This window comes from Melospiza georgiana, chromosome 28, assembly GCF_028018845.1.
Source record: "Melospiza georgiana isolate bMelGeo1 chromosome 28, bMelGeo1.pri, whole genome shotgun sequence".
In the NCBI taxonomy this organism is placed as follows: domain Eukaryota; kingdom Metazoa; phylum Chordata; class Aves; order Passeriformes; family Passerellidae; genus Melospiza; species Melospiza georgiana.
Window position 1 is genome coordinate 1,497,754 of NC_080457.1, and position 15,460 is coordinate 1,513,213.

At 43.3% G+C, this 15,460-nt stretch overlaps 1 protein-coding gene across 1 annotated transcript; it reads right to left on the reverse strand.

Annotated features, from left to right (window-relative positions):
- Positions 1–225: 225 nt before the first annotated feature.
- On the reverse strand, positions 226–15,158 carry DCAF7 (DDB1 and CUL4 associated factor 7). The gene is made up of 7 exons (XM_058041792.1): positions 14,906–15,158; positions 10,284–10,442; positions 9,866–9,977; positions 8,710–8,828; positions 7,504–7,713; positions 6,869–6,986; positions 226–6,369 (listed from the first exon to the last, which is right to left on the reverse strand). The coding sequence occupies exons 1-7, from the start codon at positions 15,041–15,043 to the stop codon at positions 6,197–6,199; spliced, it is 1,029 nt and encodes a 342-aa protein (XP_057897775.1). The 5' UTR covers positions 15,044–15,158; the 3' UTR covers positions 226–6,196.
- Between the last annotated feature and the right edge of the window lie 302 nt (positions 15,159–15,460).

Sequence of the window (15,460 nt, forward strand, 5' to 3'; positions counted from 1 at the left end):
AGTGACTGGGTTCCTATAATGTATTTGGGGAAACTTGCAATTTAAGGGTAGCTGGAATTATCAAGTTTGTTTGGGTATTTGTAGGATGAGGGATCAATATACTTCACCAGCTTTGCAGAGGCAAGGCAAAGCAATCAGCCTCCTCTTCTCCACACAGAAGGAATGAAGTGTCTTTGTAGTTTTCTGCTCCCCCCAGGTTTTTACTCATCACACAGGGAACTGCAGTCAATCTACAAATGTTCCATTTTTATTACAAAGTATGAAAGGCAGAAAATACTGTACCTAATACACAGGAGGCCGAAACTTAGAAAGAAGGTTAAAAAATCTGAATAAAACTACATAGGAAGCAGGAAATAGCATAAAAGGATGCAACATTCCACTTTCAAGCGAGTTCAGAAAATTGCCTTAAAATTTACAGTTTCAACAATATGGTTCCATGACTCAGGTGTTAAAATCCATTGTAACAAACCCTTTTATATTTTCTCCATAAAAATAAAGGAATATAGGGACACTGCAGTTATCCATGTCAACAATATATGTCTGTTGAATAGCAGGATACTGGGACTCCTCTAGGACAGAATAGTAGCAAAGTTGCAGGTGGAGAAAAGGACAGAAGTAAAATTACTATTGCTTTAACATACTCTAAGTGAGAACAAGAAGTCAGGAATCTCATATGGATGTTTGTACAATCATGCTACAAAGATTACACCTTCAGGAAATTACCACAACAGGACTGTGAATGGGAAGAGCAGAAGGGAAAACACACCTAAAAGTAGAATCTCCTACTTGGCTACTGGTAACAAAAATGCTTCGGCGCAATGGATTTAAATTACATTTTACACTGCTAGCAACCCAAGGGTTAAAAAAAACCGTTCTTTTTAAATAGTAATTTCATAATTCCTATTTCCCAAGTTGTGAAAAAAAGCAACATACCTTTTTCCAGCTGCACTGGGACTCTGTCCTGCTCTGGTTTTTGCTTTTCTGCCTTGCTAAGACCCCACAGACCCACCCTCAGCACCAAGAGGGGCTGGAGTTGCATATGGAAAACAAACTCCAAGGAATGGGAGCTGGACCATGGGTTTACAGCTGCACATGGCCACAATATTTTGTCAGGAAATAGCCTTTTTCCTTAATTTTGTTAGATTTCCTATAAAGAAACCAGCTTGATGGAAGCCACTGAGATAATTTATGACTATGGAAATTCTCGCTTGATGCTAAGTATCAGAGGCTGCACAAAAGGCCACTGAGGTCCTTGGCAGACACACTTGTCACCTGAAACAGGCAGCAGCAACTCTCACAAGTCCCTTTGCATCGGGTGTCTGCCATGAATCACCAGATGAGCCTTCAGTGATTGGTATTTAGCTGCATTTCTAATTACTGCTCCTTTTACTGCTGATTGGAAGATCCCTTCCAGAAAACAAACCAAGTCAGGGGCATCCTAAACTCTCCTCAAAACCCTCAAGAATGAAACATTTCTGACTCTTCTTGGGTAAGCAGGGGAAGTACAGCTGCATCAGAAAGTGCTCTTTAAGTGCCACATACAATTAATTCCCTGGATTCTCTGCAGAGATCAATTGAAACTGGGACAGAGCTGACAGTGACCTGCTCTTTGCTTTCCATGTGCACAGAACAGCAGGTACAGGCTTGCTCTGAGAGCAGAAGGCAGGAAACACATGTTAGGGAGAATTTGTGTTACCTGACAGGATAACTGTGCATTTGAGGTGGTGGAACCACTTTGCTACTGAAAAAAGCAATGGGAAAACTCAGCCCTTTAGTACTTTGATGGGACTGAAACTGTGCAGCCTGCTGAGCCCAGAGCCTGGCTGTGCTGCTGTCCACTCCTTGCAGTGTGTCTGGAAAGAGTTAAAACACCACTAACCATCTGGTCAATTCAATGTTTCAGGCTGTGTGAATTTCCAGGCAGCAGCTGCCGTTTCTCTCTCACAAAATTCAAGTTATCCAAAGGCTCCAGGCACATCCCTACACAACCAACCCAGCACTGTCATCATCGTGTTCTGATGGTAAAGAAGAGGATTCCCAAACACCACCAAGTTCCTGAGCAAAAAGGACTCTGGGGGACATGCAGCAGCACATCCCTTGGGTTGGCCTTACAGGACAGTGCCAATCTCACAACATGAAGCTTCAGTTTAACATTTACAGCCTTGTCAAGTGCTCACATTTTTGGCTTTCAGTAAAAACAAGTGAGGGTCATCCCCAGTTTAGGATTTTGGCGACAGTCATTATTTAACATTTTCTACACAACACAAATGCCTACCCTACAAGGGCTGAGGAAAAGATGACTCTCCTCCTAATCTTACCAAAAATATACTTGTTAAAGTGCCATCTGCAAGAGAACAAAATGGACACACTCAGCTCCTTATTTCCATTGACAACAAGCACAGGAACATCTGTGAATTCTGTACATCAGATTCCTCCCCTCACCTGGTCTCTGGCAGGCTATGATCTACAGACTGAGGCAGCTTCTCATTGCACCATGAGGCAAAAATAGAGCTTTTCACTATTATCCAGAACATTCAGTAGAGTAATTACTGCTAAATTTTGAAAGGATCATTAACTTTGACTTATGAGAGGCAATGCCTCCCCCGTTAAATACATTTCAAGGTTCCATAAGAAACAACCTGTTTTAGCAGTCTTCTTTCATATTATTTGAAACCACTGTGTTTTCTTTCTAAATAGATTGTCAAAGCACTCAAATCCTTGCCTTTTAAATCCCTGCACACACAAGTACAATTCCCACAGATGCAAGCTACCATAGCCCTCCTCATTTAGACAGTTCACAAAGTTGGCACACTACACACTAATTCAACATTCAACTTGTTAACTGCTGGTTTTCACCTCCCTAACAAATTTTACATCATCAACATCTCCTGGCTGAGAGCCAGCAGGTTGCCCACGTAATAGTAGGAATCTGTGGAAAGCTTGGTTTAAACAGAACATAACAACCAAACAATAGTTTAGTCTCCTGAATTAATCAATTGGAGAAGTGATACAGAACTTCCTAATTCAGAATTATTTCTGTCCCAGAACCAGGCTGGCCTGTACCAACAGCAGCACATGGTTTTCTGCTTTGCTCACCTCATCTGTGTTCACTCTTCCCTTAATGTTACTTTCTACCCAAAAAACATGAAGTATTTGCAAGCAGTTGTTCTGCATCCTCTGCTTGTGCAGTAAGCACCAAATAACAGAAATTGAATATCAAAGTATTTATTTTCATGAACTTTGGGAAAAAATAATGATTATGGGGGCTTTATACCCTACAAAATTGAGTGTCACACAGGGGAATTGTAATAATCTGTGTATTTCAATTCACAAGTGTCAGGGTTTGTTTTATCTTGCAGACAAACACCAAGCACAGCATTCCCTCCCTGGCACTGGGTCACAGCAGCTGTTGGCAAAAGGGCACCAAAGTCTTTCCCTTCCTTGTCTATATAGAAGTGCCATTTGCACTACAGAACATCTCACCCATGAGGATTTTCATGTCTTTTCACTCATTAACCTTTCAAGGGACATCTTTGAAGTTATTTTAAGTATTATTTCCCTGTGCCAAAACAGTCTCTAGTGATTTAAAATGTAATTTCTTGTGAAGAATGACAATGGATTATGCCCAAAGCAATATGCTGTAGATCCAGAAGGTATCCCAACTGGCTAAAAAAAAACAAACCAGGATATAGGCTTTATTTAGATCCAAGATTCCTTCACTTGCCTTTGATGCATTTGGGGTAAGTACACAATTTCACAAACAGACTTCCATCAATTTCAGGGATGCAAGAACAGACACTGGATCCTCTTCAGGTCCCTAACAGGATTAATTTCCAACAGATGCAGAATCTACCTGGCTATTCAGAGCATGAGTTCCTTTACACAAGCTCTCATTATCTTAGCATTCATCTTTGACTCATGCAGGAATCTGTACAGGAGTAAATTTTGAAGCAAAAAGGGGACATGGAAAGCACTAACATTGCAGGTAGTTCCCTCTCAAATGGCAGTTTTGCCTGCCATTTGTAATTAAACAGAGCATGACAAGCCTGTGAATGTGTTTCAGATGACTCCTAAAGCTGTGAATGCCATTAGCCACTCCTGCTAGGAAAAGCCCAATTTTTGCTTCATCCTATGTAAGTTTTTTCCAGTTTTAGATGAAGTGCTATTGCAAAAAGTGATTGTTTGGCTAACACTGCTCTGACATCCAGCTAAAGCCTGTCTGTGGAACACACCACTCTCACTAGTGCTGCTAATAAGAAAAACTGACCTTCAAGTCAAATGAAGCTTTGTCAGAAATCCCACAACTGAACACACTGACAAAACACCAGCTTGCACAGTGTTAGCTCCTGGTTCTCTGCTATCAAAAGGAGTGATGGAATACAGCTGCCCCTAATGAATTCCTATCAAATTCCTGAGGCAATGCTTTTCTGAGCTCCACGGTGAGAAGCAGCCTGCAGAGGAGTATTTCTCTATGTCCAGAATGACAAAACTCTGCAGATTCTGTTCTGTATTTGACAGTGTTCTCAGTGTCAGCTTCAGTGTTCCACAGCAACTGCTTTCCCAACTTGCCTTTCCTGCATAAACTGACAAGATGCAAGTTTGCCAGTGTCCTGCTATTTATAATCTGCCTCCAGTTGCAGGTGAATACTCATTAGGTGGAAAGAATTTTGATGGTTTCTGACATTTACACAGAAACTGGGCTGCACACCCTTCCAGAGCAGCTCTGGCTGTCATGTCTTCGTCAGAGAACTGCAGAGCCTTCAGCACAGGACCTGTGTTATGGTAAAACTCCAACAAGGATTTTTATCTTGCCTAATCCACTCAGCTTTCATTGAACAGTATTATTGTAGAGGGATCATTATTCCAAACAGAAGCCCTCTGGCACATCCCCCCAAAGTCAGGAGGATGACAAATGCCAAACCTTGGCCTCAATGGCACAGCTTCTTTCCTTCCAGATCCACCTTTGTGCATCACATTAGGGAGTAACTTCTTTCAAAGAAACAGCTTTCTTTTGGGTAGCAGACCAGCTCTTCTGACTTGTCTTGTTCATTCAACAAGACCTGGCAGTATAAAGCAAATACACTTCACAACAAGATTGCTTTTTTGCTCCCTTCAAGACCTCCCAGGAACACAGGCCAAACACTTCCTCTGAAGTAGAGCCTAACCACAAAATCTTGCTCATATTATTTGCCAATCAAGCAAGCTACAAAGTGTGAAACCATTTTATTTTGATTTAGATAAGGTAAGTCTTCCAAGGGGAAATAATTTGGTTGGAAGTGTCAATCCCAAGCCCATTACAAGTACATTTTTTCAGGAATTGTTTACCTCCTGGGAGCTCACGTCATGCACAGATCTTCATTCTCAACCTATCACTGCTCTGTTTGCTAACACAACTGCAGGATAAACACAAACTCAGTCAGAATTTAAAAATAAGACCTACCATAGTAACAACTGCCTTGAGCATCAGAAAAGTGTAAAGAAATTGTGCAACAAGTACTTGTACTTCACAGCACCAGAAAATTCTGCCCAGGTCACCAGATACAGGGAGCCAAGGCAACAGTTAATTCTGGCAGGCCTTTACTGCCAGGGAGCCTGCAGTGTTACTGTGGTTTGTATCCATGAACAGGTCCTGCTCTGGACATATGGAAGTGGATCACATATCAAAAGTAAGAATTAGGGAGAAAAACCTTACTCAATAGAAAGTTAGCCCAATATATAAAAAACATACAAACGTTTAAACAGTTTAGAGGCAGCAACAACAGGAATGATAAAGATTCCTGCCAAGGTGGCCATTAACATCATTGTCTTTTTCCCCCCACCTTGTTTTGCACCTGCATCTGTTAAACTGGTGGATGTGCTGCCTCAGCTGGCTGACAAACACATGGACATATGCAGCAACTTAAAAGCCTGCAAGCTTATTAATACAGTCAACAAACAAATATACAGAACTTTTACTGAGGGAAAAAAAGGAATTTCACAAGAAAACCAGAACCCAGAAGTTCCAAGAGGCTCAGCACGTCTCTGCATTTTAGAGTCTTGAGAGACAGGAGACCCCTGCCATCGATTCTTGTAACAGTTTCTTGTAACAGCAGATGCAAAGCAACAACAGATACTGGCCACTTGACTGGTGGTGTTCTTACTTTAGAGGGGAGGGGGAAGGACACAGCCCTGCCTCACTGTGCACCAAGCTGCAAAGTTAGACTCTGAGGATCTCCAGGCAGTTGTTGTAGCAGATGGCTATCCAGTCTGGCTGGGTGGATGCCCACTGTACATTGTTGATCTCTCCCTCAGCTGTGTAGGCCAGGATGGGGTCCTCGATGGCACGGGGCATCTGCTGGATGTCCCAGATGAGAGCCTGGTGATCATCCGCTGCACACACACAACAAATGCAAGCACAGTCAGTGTAACAGGATCTCCACGTGTGCCCACTACTGGCCTATAGCCTCAGGAGCCAGGAAAGACATGGCTGTTCCAGTCCTGATCCACATTCAAGCCAGATACAGCCACACAATTATGATCCAACAAAATAAACTTGGATCATTACACATTACCCAAGACAGAGCTGATAAATGAGTGACCAGTGGGACTCATAACAGCAGAAAACATTTAAAATTGCATTACAAAAAAGCTAAGGAGCATTAAAATAACAGGAGCTTAACCAGAGCTGATGCACAGTTTGGGTACTGGTCTCATCACTCTAGTAGGTGTCTATTTCTGTAACATTTTAGGAAAGTCACCTAATAAAGAGCTTCTAAATTGCAAGTATTCTTTAGCAAAAGGCAGGCAGAGAATTGCATATACTTTAGGATGAAGAAGATTTTGCAAATGCAGCAGAAGACTCTGAGATTCTCCTGTAGGTCTCACTTACCTGCTGTACAGATGTGGCAGGAAGAGTGAGGTGCCCAGGCAATTCCATTTACACACGCTCTGTGGTTGTTTAACCTGGCAACTGGGGTGCAGGGAACTCTGACATCTAGAATCACAACCTTCAGAAAAACAATCAGCTACATTAATAAACTGCATTAAAAAAATTAATCTATTCCAAGTACAAAATATTTTGAGATCAGGCTATAAACATGGCTCTTTCCTAAAGGATGTGGTAGGCAAGCAAGCCTTGTTCCTAAAGCTGTGCCATGTGTCTCAAAAGAAGCCAGACTTGACAGGGGTCTTGTGAGTTAGGCCACAGTGGCAAACAAACTGTGCTTCCCTGAAGCAGCCTTGGTAACAAACTAAAGCTGCACTGGGAAAGAACAAAGTGACTCAAAGATATTAGGTGAAAATTATTGCCCAACTGCTCCGACTCTTAAAAATGAGCTGAAATATATACAAGCCATAAAGCTCAAGTTTATAATGCCAAAGTCACTTTAACTCCTCAGTGCACTAAGAACTGGTCCTTAATCACACTTCAGGTATTGATGCTGCCCCTTTACCATAAACACTGAGGTGTAAATTAGTACCAAGCCACCTGTCCCAGCAGCCAGGGGAGAGGAGCTGCTGCCTCACCTCCATGCCATCCATGGCCATGGTGGCCAGATAGTTGGGGTCCTGCTTGTTCCAGCAGAGGCGCAGCAGCGGGTGGTGCTGGGGGTCCTCGTAGATGATGGTGCTGTGCTCCAGGTGCCGCAGGTCGAACATCCTGACCGAGCCATCGGCGCCCACCGAGGCGAACATGTCCCTGCCGCCGCCCGCGCGGCTGAAGGCGATGTCGTACACCTGCGGGCACAGCATGGCACAGGTGACACCTGGCACGGCACAGCACGGCACAGCTCACACCTGGCATGGCACAGTACAGTACAGCACAGCACAGCTCACACCTGGCATGGCACAGCACAGCACAGCTGACACCTGGCACAGCACAGCACTGCACAGCTCACACCTGGCATGGCACAGCATGGCACAGTACAGCTGACACTCAGCACAGCACAGCACTGTGGTGGCGTTCACAGGGGTCTTAGGATGAGGGAAAAGATGAGAACGTTGACTCTATGTTTCAGAAAGTTTGATTTATTATTTTATGATATATATTACAGTAAAAGAATAAAAAAATTAGATTAGGTATTATGATATATATTATATTATACTATACTATATTATACTATGCTATATTATACTGTGCTATATTATACTGTGCTATATTATACTGTGCTATATTATACTGTGCTATATTATACTGTGCTATATTATACTGTGCTATATTATACTGTGCTATATTATACTGTGCTATATTACATTACATTATATTATACTGTGCTATATTATACTGTGCTATATTACATTACATTATATTATACTATACTATATTATACTATACTATATTATACTATACTATATTATACTATACTATATTATACTATACTATATTATACTATACTATATATTATGATATATATTATATATAATAAAATAATATGTATTATTATTTTATGACATATATTATAGTCAAATTATAGTAAAAGATTGGATCAGAAGGTTAGCTAAGAATAGAACAAGCATGTTCTTAAGTCAAGAGTCTATAATGAGTAAAATAATTGTTTCCATAGCCAGCAGTATTTAGGTACTCAAACCTGTATGTAATTTTAGAAAAAACGTATACAAACTTGCATAAATGATCTTTTTGAATGATTAAATTGCTCAAGAAAAAAAAAAAGTTCTGTTCCTTTTCTAGTGCTTTTAGAAGATGCAATGTAAACAATCAAAATCCCCCATCACCTCTTTGTCATGTGCAATAAGCTGGGTCTTCACGTGGCCAGACACCAAATTTACTCTTCCCAGAACCTGTCCTGTCTCCAGACCCCAAATAGTGCAGGTTGTGTCAATACTAGAGGTACCTGAAACAAAACCACTTCTATTAGCAAAATTAATATTGTCACAAATTATTTAATCACTTCCTGGGTTAATGTAACATCCCCCAACATCTACAGATCAAAATAGTCACGAGAACAGCATAGGACTAAAATCAAGAATGTCAAACAGCCAGCAGTCTTCCATGCATTTAAATGACCCAAACCTTTTAACTGCAGAAACAGCCTTCCACACAGGAATAAAGTGTAAATAGCTCACGTCTGCTTCAATCTATTCCAAAGCCTGATGCAACTGTGAGATCAGATTTCCCATCCTGTTCATCTCTAGTGTGTGCCAACCCCAAATTCAATCAGTGATTTGATGGCGTGTTATTATTAATTGATTGCTGATGTGGGCTGAAGGTGGGGTTAGCACTAAAGCTCTTAAGAGATGAGACATGTAACACACAAAAAATAAATAATGTAGTAAATAATTACTAGGACATATTATCACTGTTAATCTCTGGGTAAATCCCCCTGACATAAATGGCTGCTCTCTTCTGGGAAACAAACCTCTGCATCAGTCATCCTGGATTCACAATTTTTCCTGTAGGCTATAATTAAACCTTAAGTGTTCAGCCCCCTCCTCCAACTGAATGAAGGACTCTTGGCTCTCCTCCTGCTGCTGAAATGGCTTCACAAAACACACAGCTCAGTGCACAGTTTCAAATTCACTCCAGAACACCCAGAAATAAGTCACAGAGCTGATGGACATCCTTACTCAGAACTGCAACAACAGCTCAGCAGCCCTGAAGGCCAAGACTCTCTACCCCCAAATGTCCCATGTCCAACCTGAGTGACCATTCTGCACTGAACAGGGCACCTTTCAATGAAAAAAAAGTCCCCATGACATGATTGTTTAAATTTTTTAAAGTGAAACAACAGCTGTTTCTATGATGCAGCAGTCTGTGGTTAATTATCAGATTAGCCAGGGGACATGCAGTGACACAACAGCAGTTACAGCCCAGACTTCATCAGGTTCAATTAGAAAGTGTGCCAAAACCATAACATTTTGTCAGTCTCACCTAACAGGTAAGGATCCACTTCATTCCAGTCAAATGATGTCAGTGGAGCACAGAAATCCGAGTTCTTGTTGTTGTTCAGCAAACACTCCAGCCGGGTCTCAGTTTCACCCACCTTTAGAGAAAATCAAACATCTGACTTAAAAAGCAACATCACCTGACTTGTTCCTCTGGCACAAAACATTAGGAGTTAATCCTAGGTTTCCTTCCTCTCAGCTTTACATCCTAAAGCTCTCGAAAACACAGCCACCAGCTCCATTTTCAATAAGCTGATTAAAACAGCAATTGCCATGATAATTCTGCTTCTCTTACAGTCCTCATACAGTCACATTATTGCAGTCAAGAAAATCTTGAGTGAAAAAGAGACCAATATGTAACACAATTCAGTTCATGGTTCATTTCCTAGGGAGGATTCACTCACCCTCCACACTCGCAGATAGTCACCACTGGTGGCCAACAGGTCTGGGTAGACTCCCTTGGTGTCTGGGATCCACATCAGCTTTGTGGTGGGGTAGGGGTGATCAAAGGTGTTCCTGCAAATGAATTCTGAGCTCTCCTCATCCAAGCCAACAAGCTGCACCTGTGAGAAACCATATTTAAAAGAAAGCATTTAATCAAAATACTAATTTCTAATGACAGCATTAAGACTGAGTGGGTTTCAGGACATTTTCTGTCACCTCAAGGACGACACAAAAGGATCATCATGTCAATGAAATGAGAAATCATTAAGTGCTGCTGGGGCATATAAGTAAAGAAAATATCCATAATCACAGAGCTTTCATTTGAGGAGATGATCCCAAATGAACTGAAATCCAATCCTGAAGGATTAAAGACCACCCTTCTCTTTTCCACATCACAAAGCCCAGTTTAAATCACACACTTAAACTGCACAAACATTATTCCAATTCATCCTTAACTGAACTGGTGCTGACAATGTCATTTTCAGAGAGCAAAACAAGCTGTAGTTTGCACAATTAAAGTGCATATCATGGAATTCTTGGGCATAACCTTGCAGACTGTGATGGATCATGTCAGGTAGCTGGCAAGCTTTTTCAGCACCACATGACCCAAAATGTTCTGTCACAAGTGCATGAAAAATTAAATTAATCACATCAGAGAGGAAGAAAGTAAAACAGAATTCAAACTTAAAACATTGGGGAGCTAAAATGGTTACATAATTCAAATGTTTTGTGTGAACCAAGACCAAGAAAGCAGGTCTGCTGAGAGATTCTAGGTAACTGAATTCCAAATTCATTTTTTGCACAATGAAGTGTCAGGGGGAAGGGCTAGACTTGCCCCATTGTGAGAATGGTGCAAAACAGAGCAAACAAGAAACCATCTCCACACAGCCTGGCCATGACAGCACCTGAAGTAATGCCTGAAGTCCCAGACATGATGTTATTAGAAAAATATTGACATGTCAGAAAGTGTGCAGAGAACAAAAGGTGCTGGGAGGACTTGTTTAACCTGCAGTGACTCAGGACCCAAACAGGATGGAAGTCCCACTGTGTGAAATGCTGCTCAAACACAAACATTATGGGGACCACTCACTGCAATCAGTTTGTAAGCTGCTCACAGTTGTAATTTCCTACTACTTTCCACACAGGAGCTTCCTCATGAGAAGAGTACTTTAATGGACTTTTAAAAAGATGTTTATCTGAAAAAAATCCTAAATTTATGCTTATCCTGGGATAAGCAATTTGTCTAATCAACTACACATTTCAGCTAGATGAGAAATTTATCATATTTTTCCCCAAAACAGAAATGCTTCCGTTGATCTTAAAATCTAATTAATTTGCAGTTTTATGAACTCATTTAGAGATTTTTCTCAAATGCAGAGCCTTGCCCCCCCTCAATGAGAAGCTCCATCCTTTCCATCTCATAACAAACACTTAGATGCAGCCAAATATGCTTCCAAAAACTGAAATACAGCCTGTCTTGCCCTCTCTTTATTACAACTACTCCTTACTATCCTTCACACCCTAGTATATATAAATCAGTCAAAAATCTCCCAGACTTCTAAAGTGATTGACAAATAGCTTCCTAACTCCTTTAGGGATCAGAAGTACTAAGCAGATTTTACAAAGGAAGCACATTGTCCTTGGTGATAGAAAATCTTATGGCAAGGTTAGATCAGAAGACAAACGACCTCTAATCACTTCTCCTTTGCTTATGCTGTTTTCCACTCAACATGAGTGTATTAATCCTACACAAAGCAATCAGCATCCTGATCACCAGAAGCAAATCTCAAACAGCAAAATACCCCCTTTCACTGGTGTTAATGTAAATATTCCTGCAGTGATATTCACATTTAACCCCTCCTCAGACCTTAAGATGAAGCAATTCAGTATCTCTGATATTTGACATATTTAGGCTGGGTTAGGGAACAGAAATTGTGTTATCACCAGCAGAGCTGGAGCAGCTACCAGGGGGAGCAGGAGCAATGCTTGAGGAGCTCTGCTCTTCCAAGCTCTGCAAATTCAGAGCTGTGACTCTTCTCTGGGACTCCATCACACACAGTCACTACAGAAGCCCTGCACTCATCCTCTCCTGCAGGCTGAGCACGAGGGGATGGAACATGGGATTCTCTCTAGGATGTTGATTATAGCAGAGCCCTGTCTCTCCCCTGTGCAAGAGAGGCAAGAATGCTGAGACTGAGGAATGCCTATGGGAAAGTACTGGATACAATCTGAACCATCCTACATCTCCCTGTAAGTTTTTCCAGTGAGAAAACGAACATCAGTGTGTTCAGTCTCAGCTAGTTTTGTGATTATGCCATGACAGTAACTAGGAATGCTAAGTATTTATTTGTTGCTCCAACACTTGAAGATAGGAAAATCCAAATCTAATTTTAGCATGTTATAATCCAAGCACTTATCAACATAAAGCATAATTGCAACAGTGCATGTCAGTAAAGAATCACCTTTAATCAGCATTCCTTAACTTCTAAAAAAACCCTATTTCCAACTTGATACTAAAGAATCAGAACTAAATGATGCAGAATTTGGTAACAGCTTCTTTTTCTCATATGGTTGGAGGAACTGTGAAGTCCATAGTAGTTTGAAATCCCCCAAAACGGTAATGTAATTAGTAACTACCCAAAATGACATTTCACAATTATTTTAGGGTCATGTACAATCAGAAAGATGTCACTGCACCAATTAATCTCCAGCATTCAATCAATTTTTCTTTGCAGTGCTAGATCTTACAGAACAAACGAGGTTCTGGCAGAAGAACTGCCCTGAACCCTGCTTGGGAGGAGGTGGAGATCTGGGCAGCACCTGGTCAGAACCTGTCTGTCTGCTCCAGTGCTGTGCACACCACAACCTCTGCTGTCTCCTAAACTGGACTGTACTTTTGTCTTGCAGATAGATCCCAAAAATCAGCCTTTCCTGGTGTTTTCCACAGATCACAGCCAGGAGCATTTTAAACAGCAGGACCCATGAACACTGTGCCCTCCCATCGTGACACTGACCCACGAGGGTTAGAGTGGCTCACTGCAGTTTCCCAACCCAAGAAGTTTAGGAAACACCACCTCAAATTATTTAATTCCTCCATCCAGAGCAAGGCATCTGTCTTCTTGTAGCAGTGATTTGATCAGTGAAGGTGGACAAGCTGAAACAAAACTCACTGGGGTTCAAACAGGTCTTGGCAAGCAGTTTCAGTCTGTGTCCCAGAGCCCATTAATGTGATGGCTGACAGGGTGAGCAGATTTGCTCTTTTACCTTCTAGAAAAATGTTTCCAAGCTGGTTTTGAACAAATTGGAAGCTTTCAAGCTCAGCACCTTCCTGTCTGTCCCCAGGAGCATTCCCAGGTCTCCAGGAGAAGGACACAACTCCCACACAGGGCTGACACTGCCTGAACTGCAATGTGCTCAGCAAAGCCCACACTGAGGACTGCTGTGAGGGCAGTGATCTAACCCCTCTAAAAGATGTCACCACACCCTTGCACAGAGCCCTAACCCCAACATGCTGACATTATTTTCCCCAATCTCCATCAAACACCTTGACAAAGCTACATGCTATAAACCAAGCTCTCTGGGCAAACCTTCAGCCTCACAGAAATTTCAGGATGCACTGTAACTTCATCCATCTTCTCATCTCTACTTCTATGCAATTCATTATACCAGCCCAGCACCTTGAAGGTTGTTCAGAAGTGACTGCACATGTGTTCTGAGAGATGAACACAGTCTCTGTTACCAGTGTGACATTCTTCACTTACACTTTGCAGGGAAACACTGAAGATACAATCTCATGCCTCATTACACCCTTGTTCTCGGGGAAAACTACTGAGGAATCAATACTGAGAGTGGTTTATATACTTATGAAAAAGTTATCACCACAGCAAGAAAGTACAACGAGAACAGCACATTTCCAACAGTCTCAGACACCCTGTACATCACAGAATCACAGGGGCAGGAATGAAACTCAGCTCATCCAGCCCAATCCCCTTTTCCAGGCAGAGTAACCCGGATCAGGTAACACAGGAACACATCCAGGTGGCTTTGGAATGTCTCCAGAAAGGGAGACTCTACAAGCTGCTTGACCAACCTGTTCCACTGCTCCGCCACCCTCCATGGAAAGAAGTTCTTCCTCCGATTGAGGTGAATTCTTTATGTCTATATGCATATAAATGAACAAACCTCAACCCTGGCCATGAACTTTCCTTTGTATTGACCAAAAAAAGCCAGATATGCCCAAGCCAGGGCAGCAGCAGCAGCAGCACACTCATCCCATACTCACACCTTTAGTTCCCAGCCCTTTACACCACAGAGAACTCACAGCACACGGTGTTTATATGACTGAAGTCAACCCAATCGTTAATACCGAAGATCAGAGGTCACCAGAAGCCCTGCAGCAGCGTTATCCCAAACCCAGCAGCACCCAGGGCTCGGCTAGAAGGAGACCAGCCTGACCCTGGCGCAGCTCCCGCACTTCGGTGGGCACCCGACGGTTCTGTACCGCTGCCCCCCGCCCACCCGGCCCCGGCACGAGGCGGGCCAGCCCCTGTTCGGGCCAGCCCCTGCGCCCACCGCTGCCCACCTTGTTGTTGTACTCCTCCACGAAGCTGCCCAGCGCCAGGCGGAACCGCTTGTCGGGCCGGACGCTCCAGTTCATGGCGTACACGGTCCAGGGCGCCTCATATTTGTAGATCTCCTTCCGCTTCCCGTGCAGCGACATGGCTGGGCCGGGGGTGCCGCGGGCCTGGCCCGGGGAGCGAGCGGAGGGGCCCGGCTGGAGCGAGCGGGGAGCCGGGGCGGGCCGGGGGGAGGCTCAGCGCGGCCCCCGGGATGGGGAGCGGAGGAAGCACGGCACGGCACGGCCCCCTAGGCGGGCAAGGCTCGGCTCGGCTCTCGGAACGGCGGGGGAGGCGCGGCTCGGCCCCCGGGGGAACGGGGAGGCCCCGGCTCGGCCCCCGGCCCCGGCCCAGACCCGGCGGCGGCAGCGGCGCTGAGGCCGTTTGGGACTCGGCCTCTCACACAACGGGAACGGAAGCCACGCGGGGAGCCCCGCCCACTGCACCCGAGTTGGATGCCCTGACTGTCATTTAGAGTGTCGGTTGCCTATTGGATAATCTGCCTGTGCGCTCGGCCCGTT

Coding starts and splice junctions, on each gene's coding strand:
- DCAF7 (XM_058041792.1), bottom strand. CDS start 15,043: ATGTCGCTGCACGGGAAGCGGAAGGAGATCTACAAATATGAGGCGCCC. Junction 10,443..14,905: donor TGGAGGAGTACAACAACAAG/GTGGGCAGCGGT, acceptor GGTTTCTCACAG/GTGCAGCTTGTTGGCTTGGA. Junction 6,370..6,868: donor CTGCCACATCTGTACAGCAG/GTAAGTGAGACC, acceptor GTGTGTGTGCAG/CGGATGATCACCAGGCTCTC.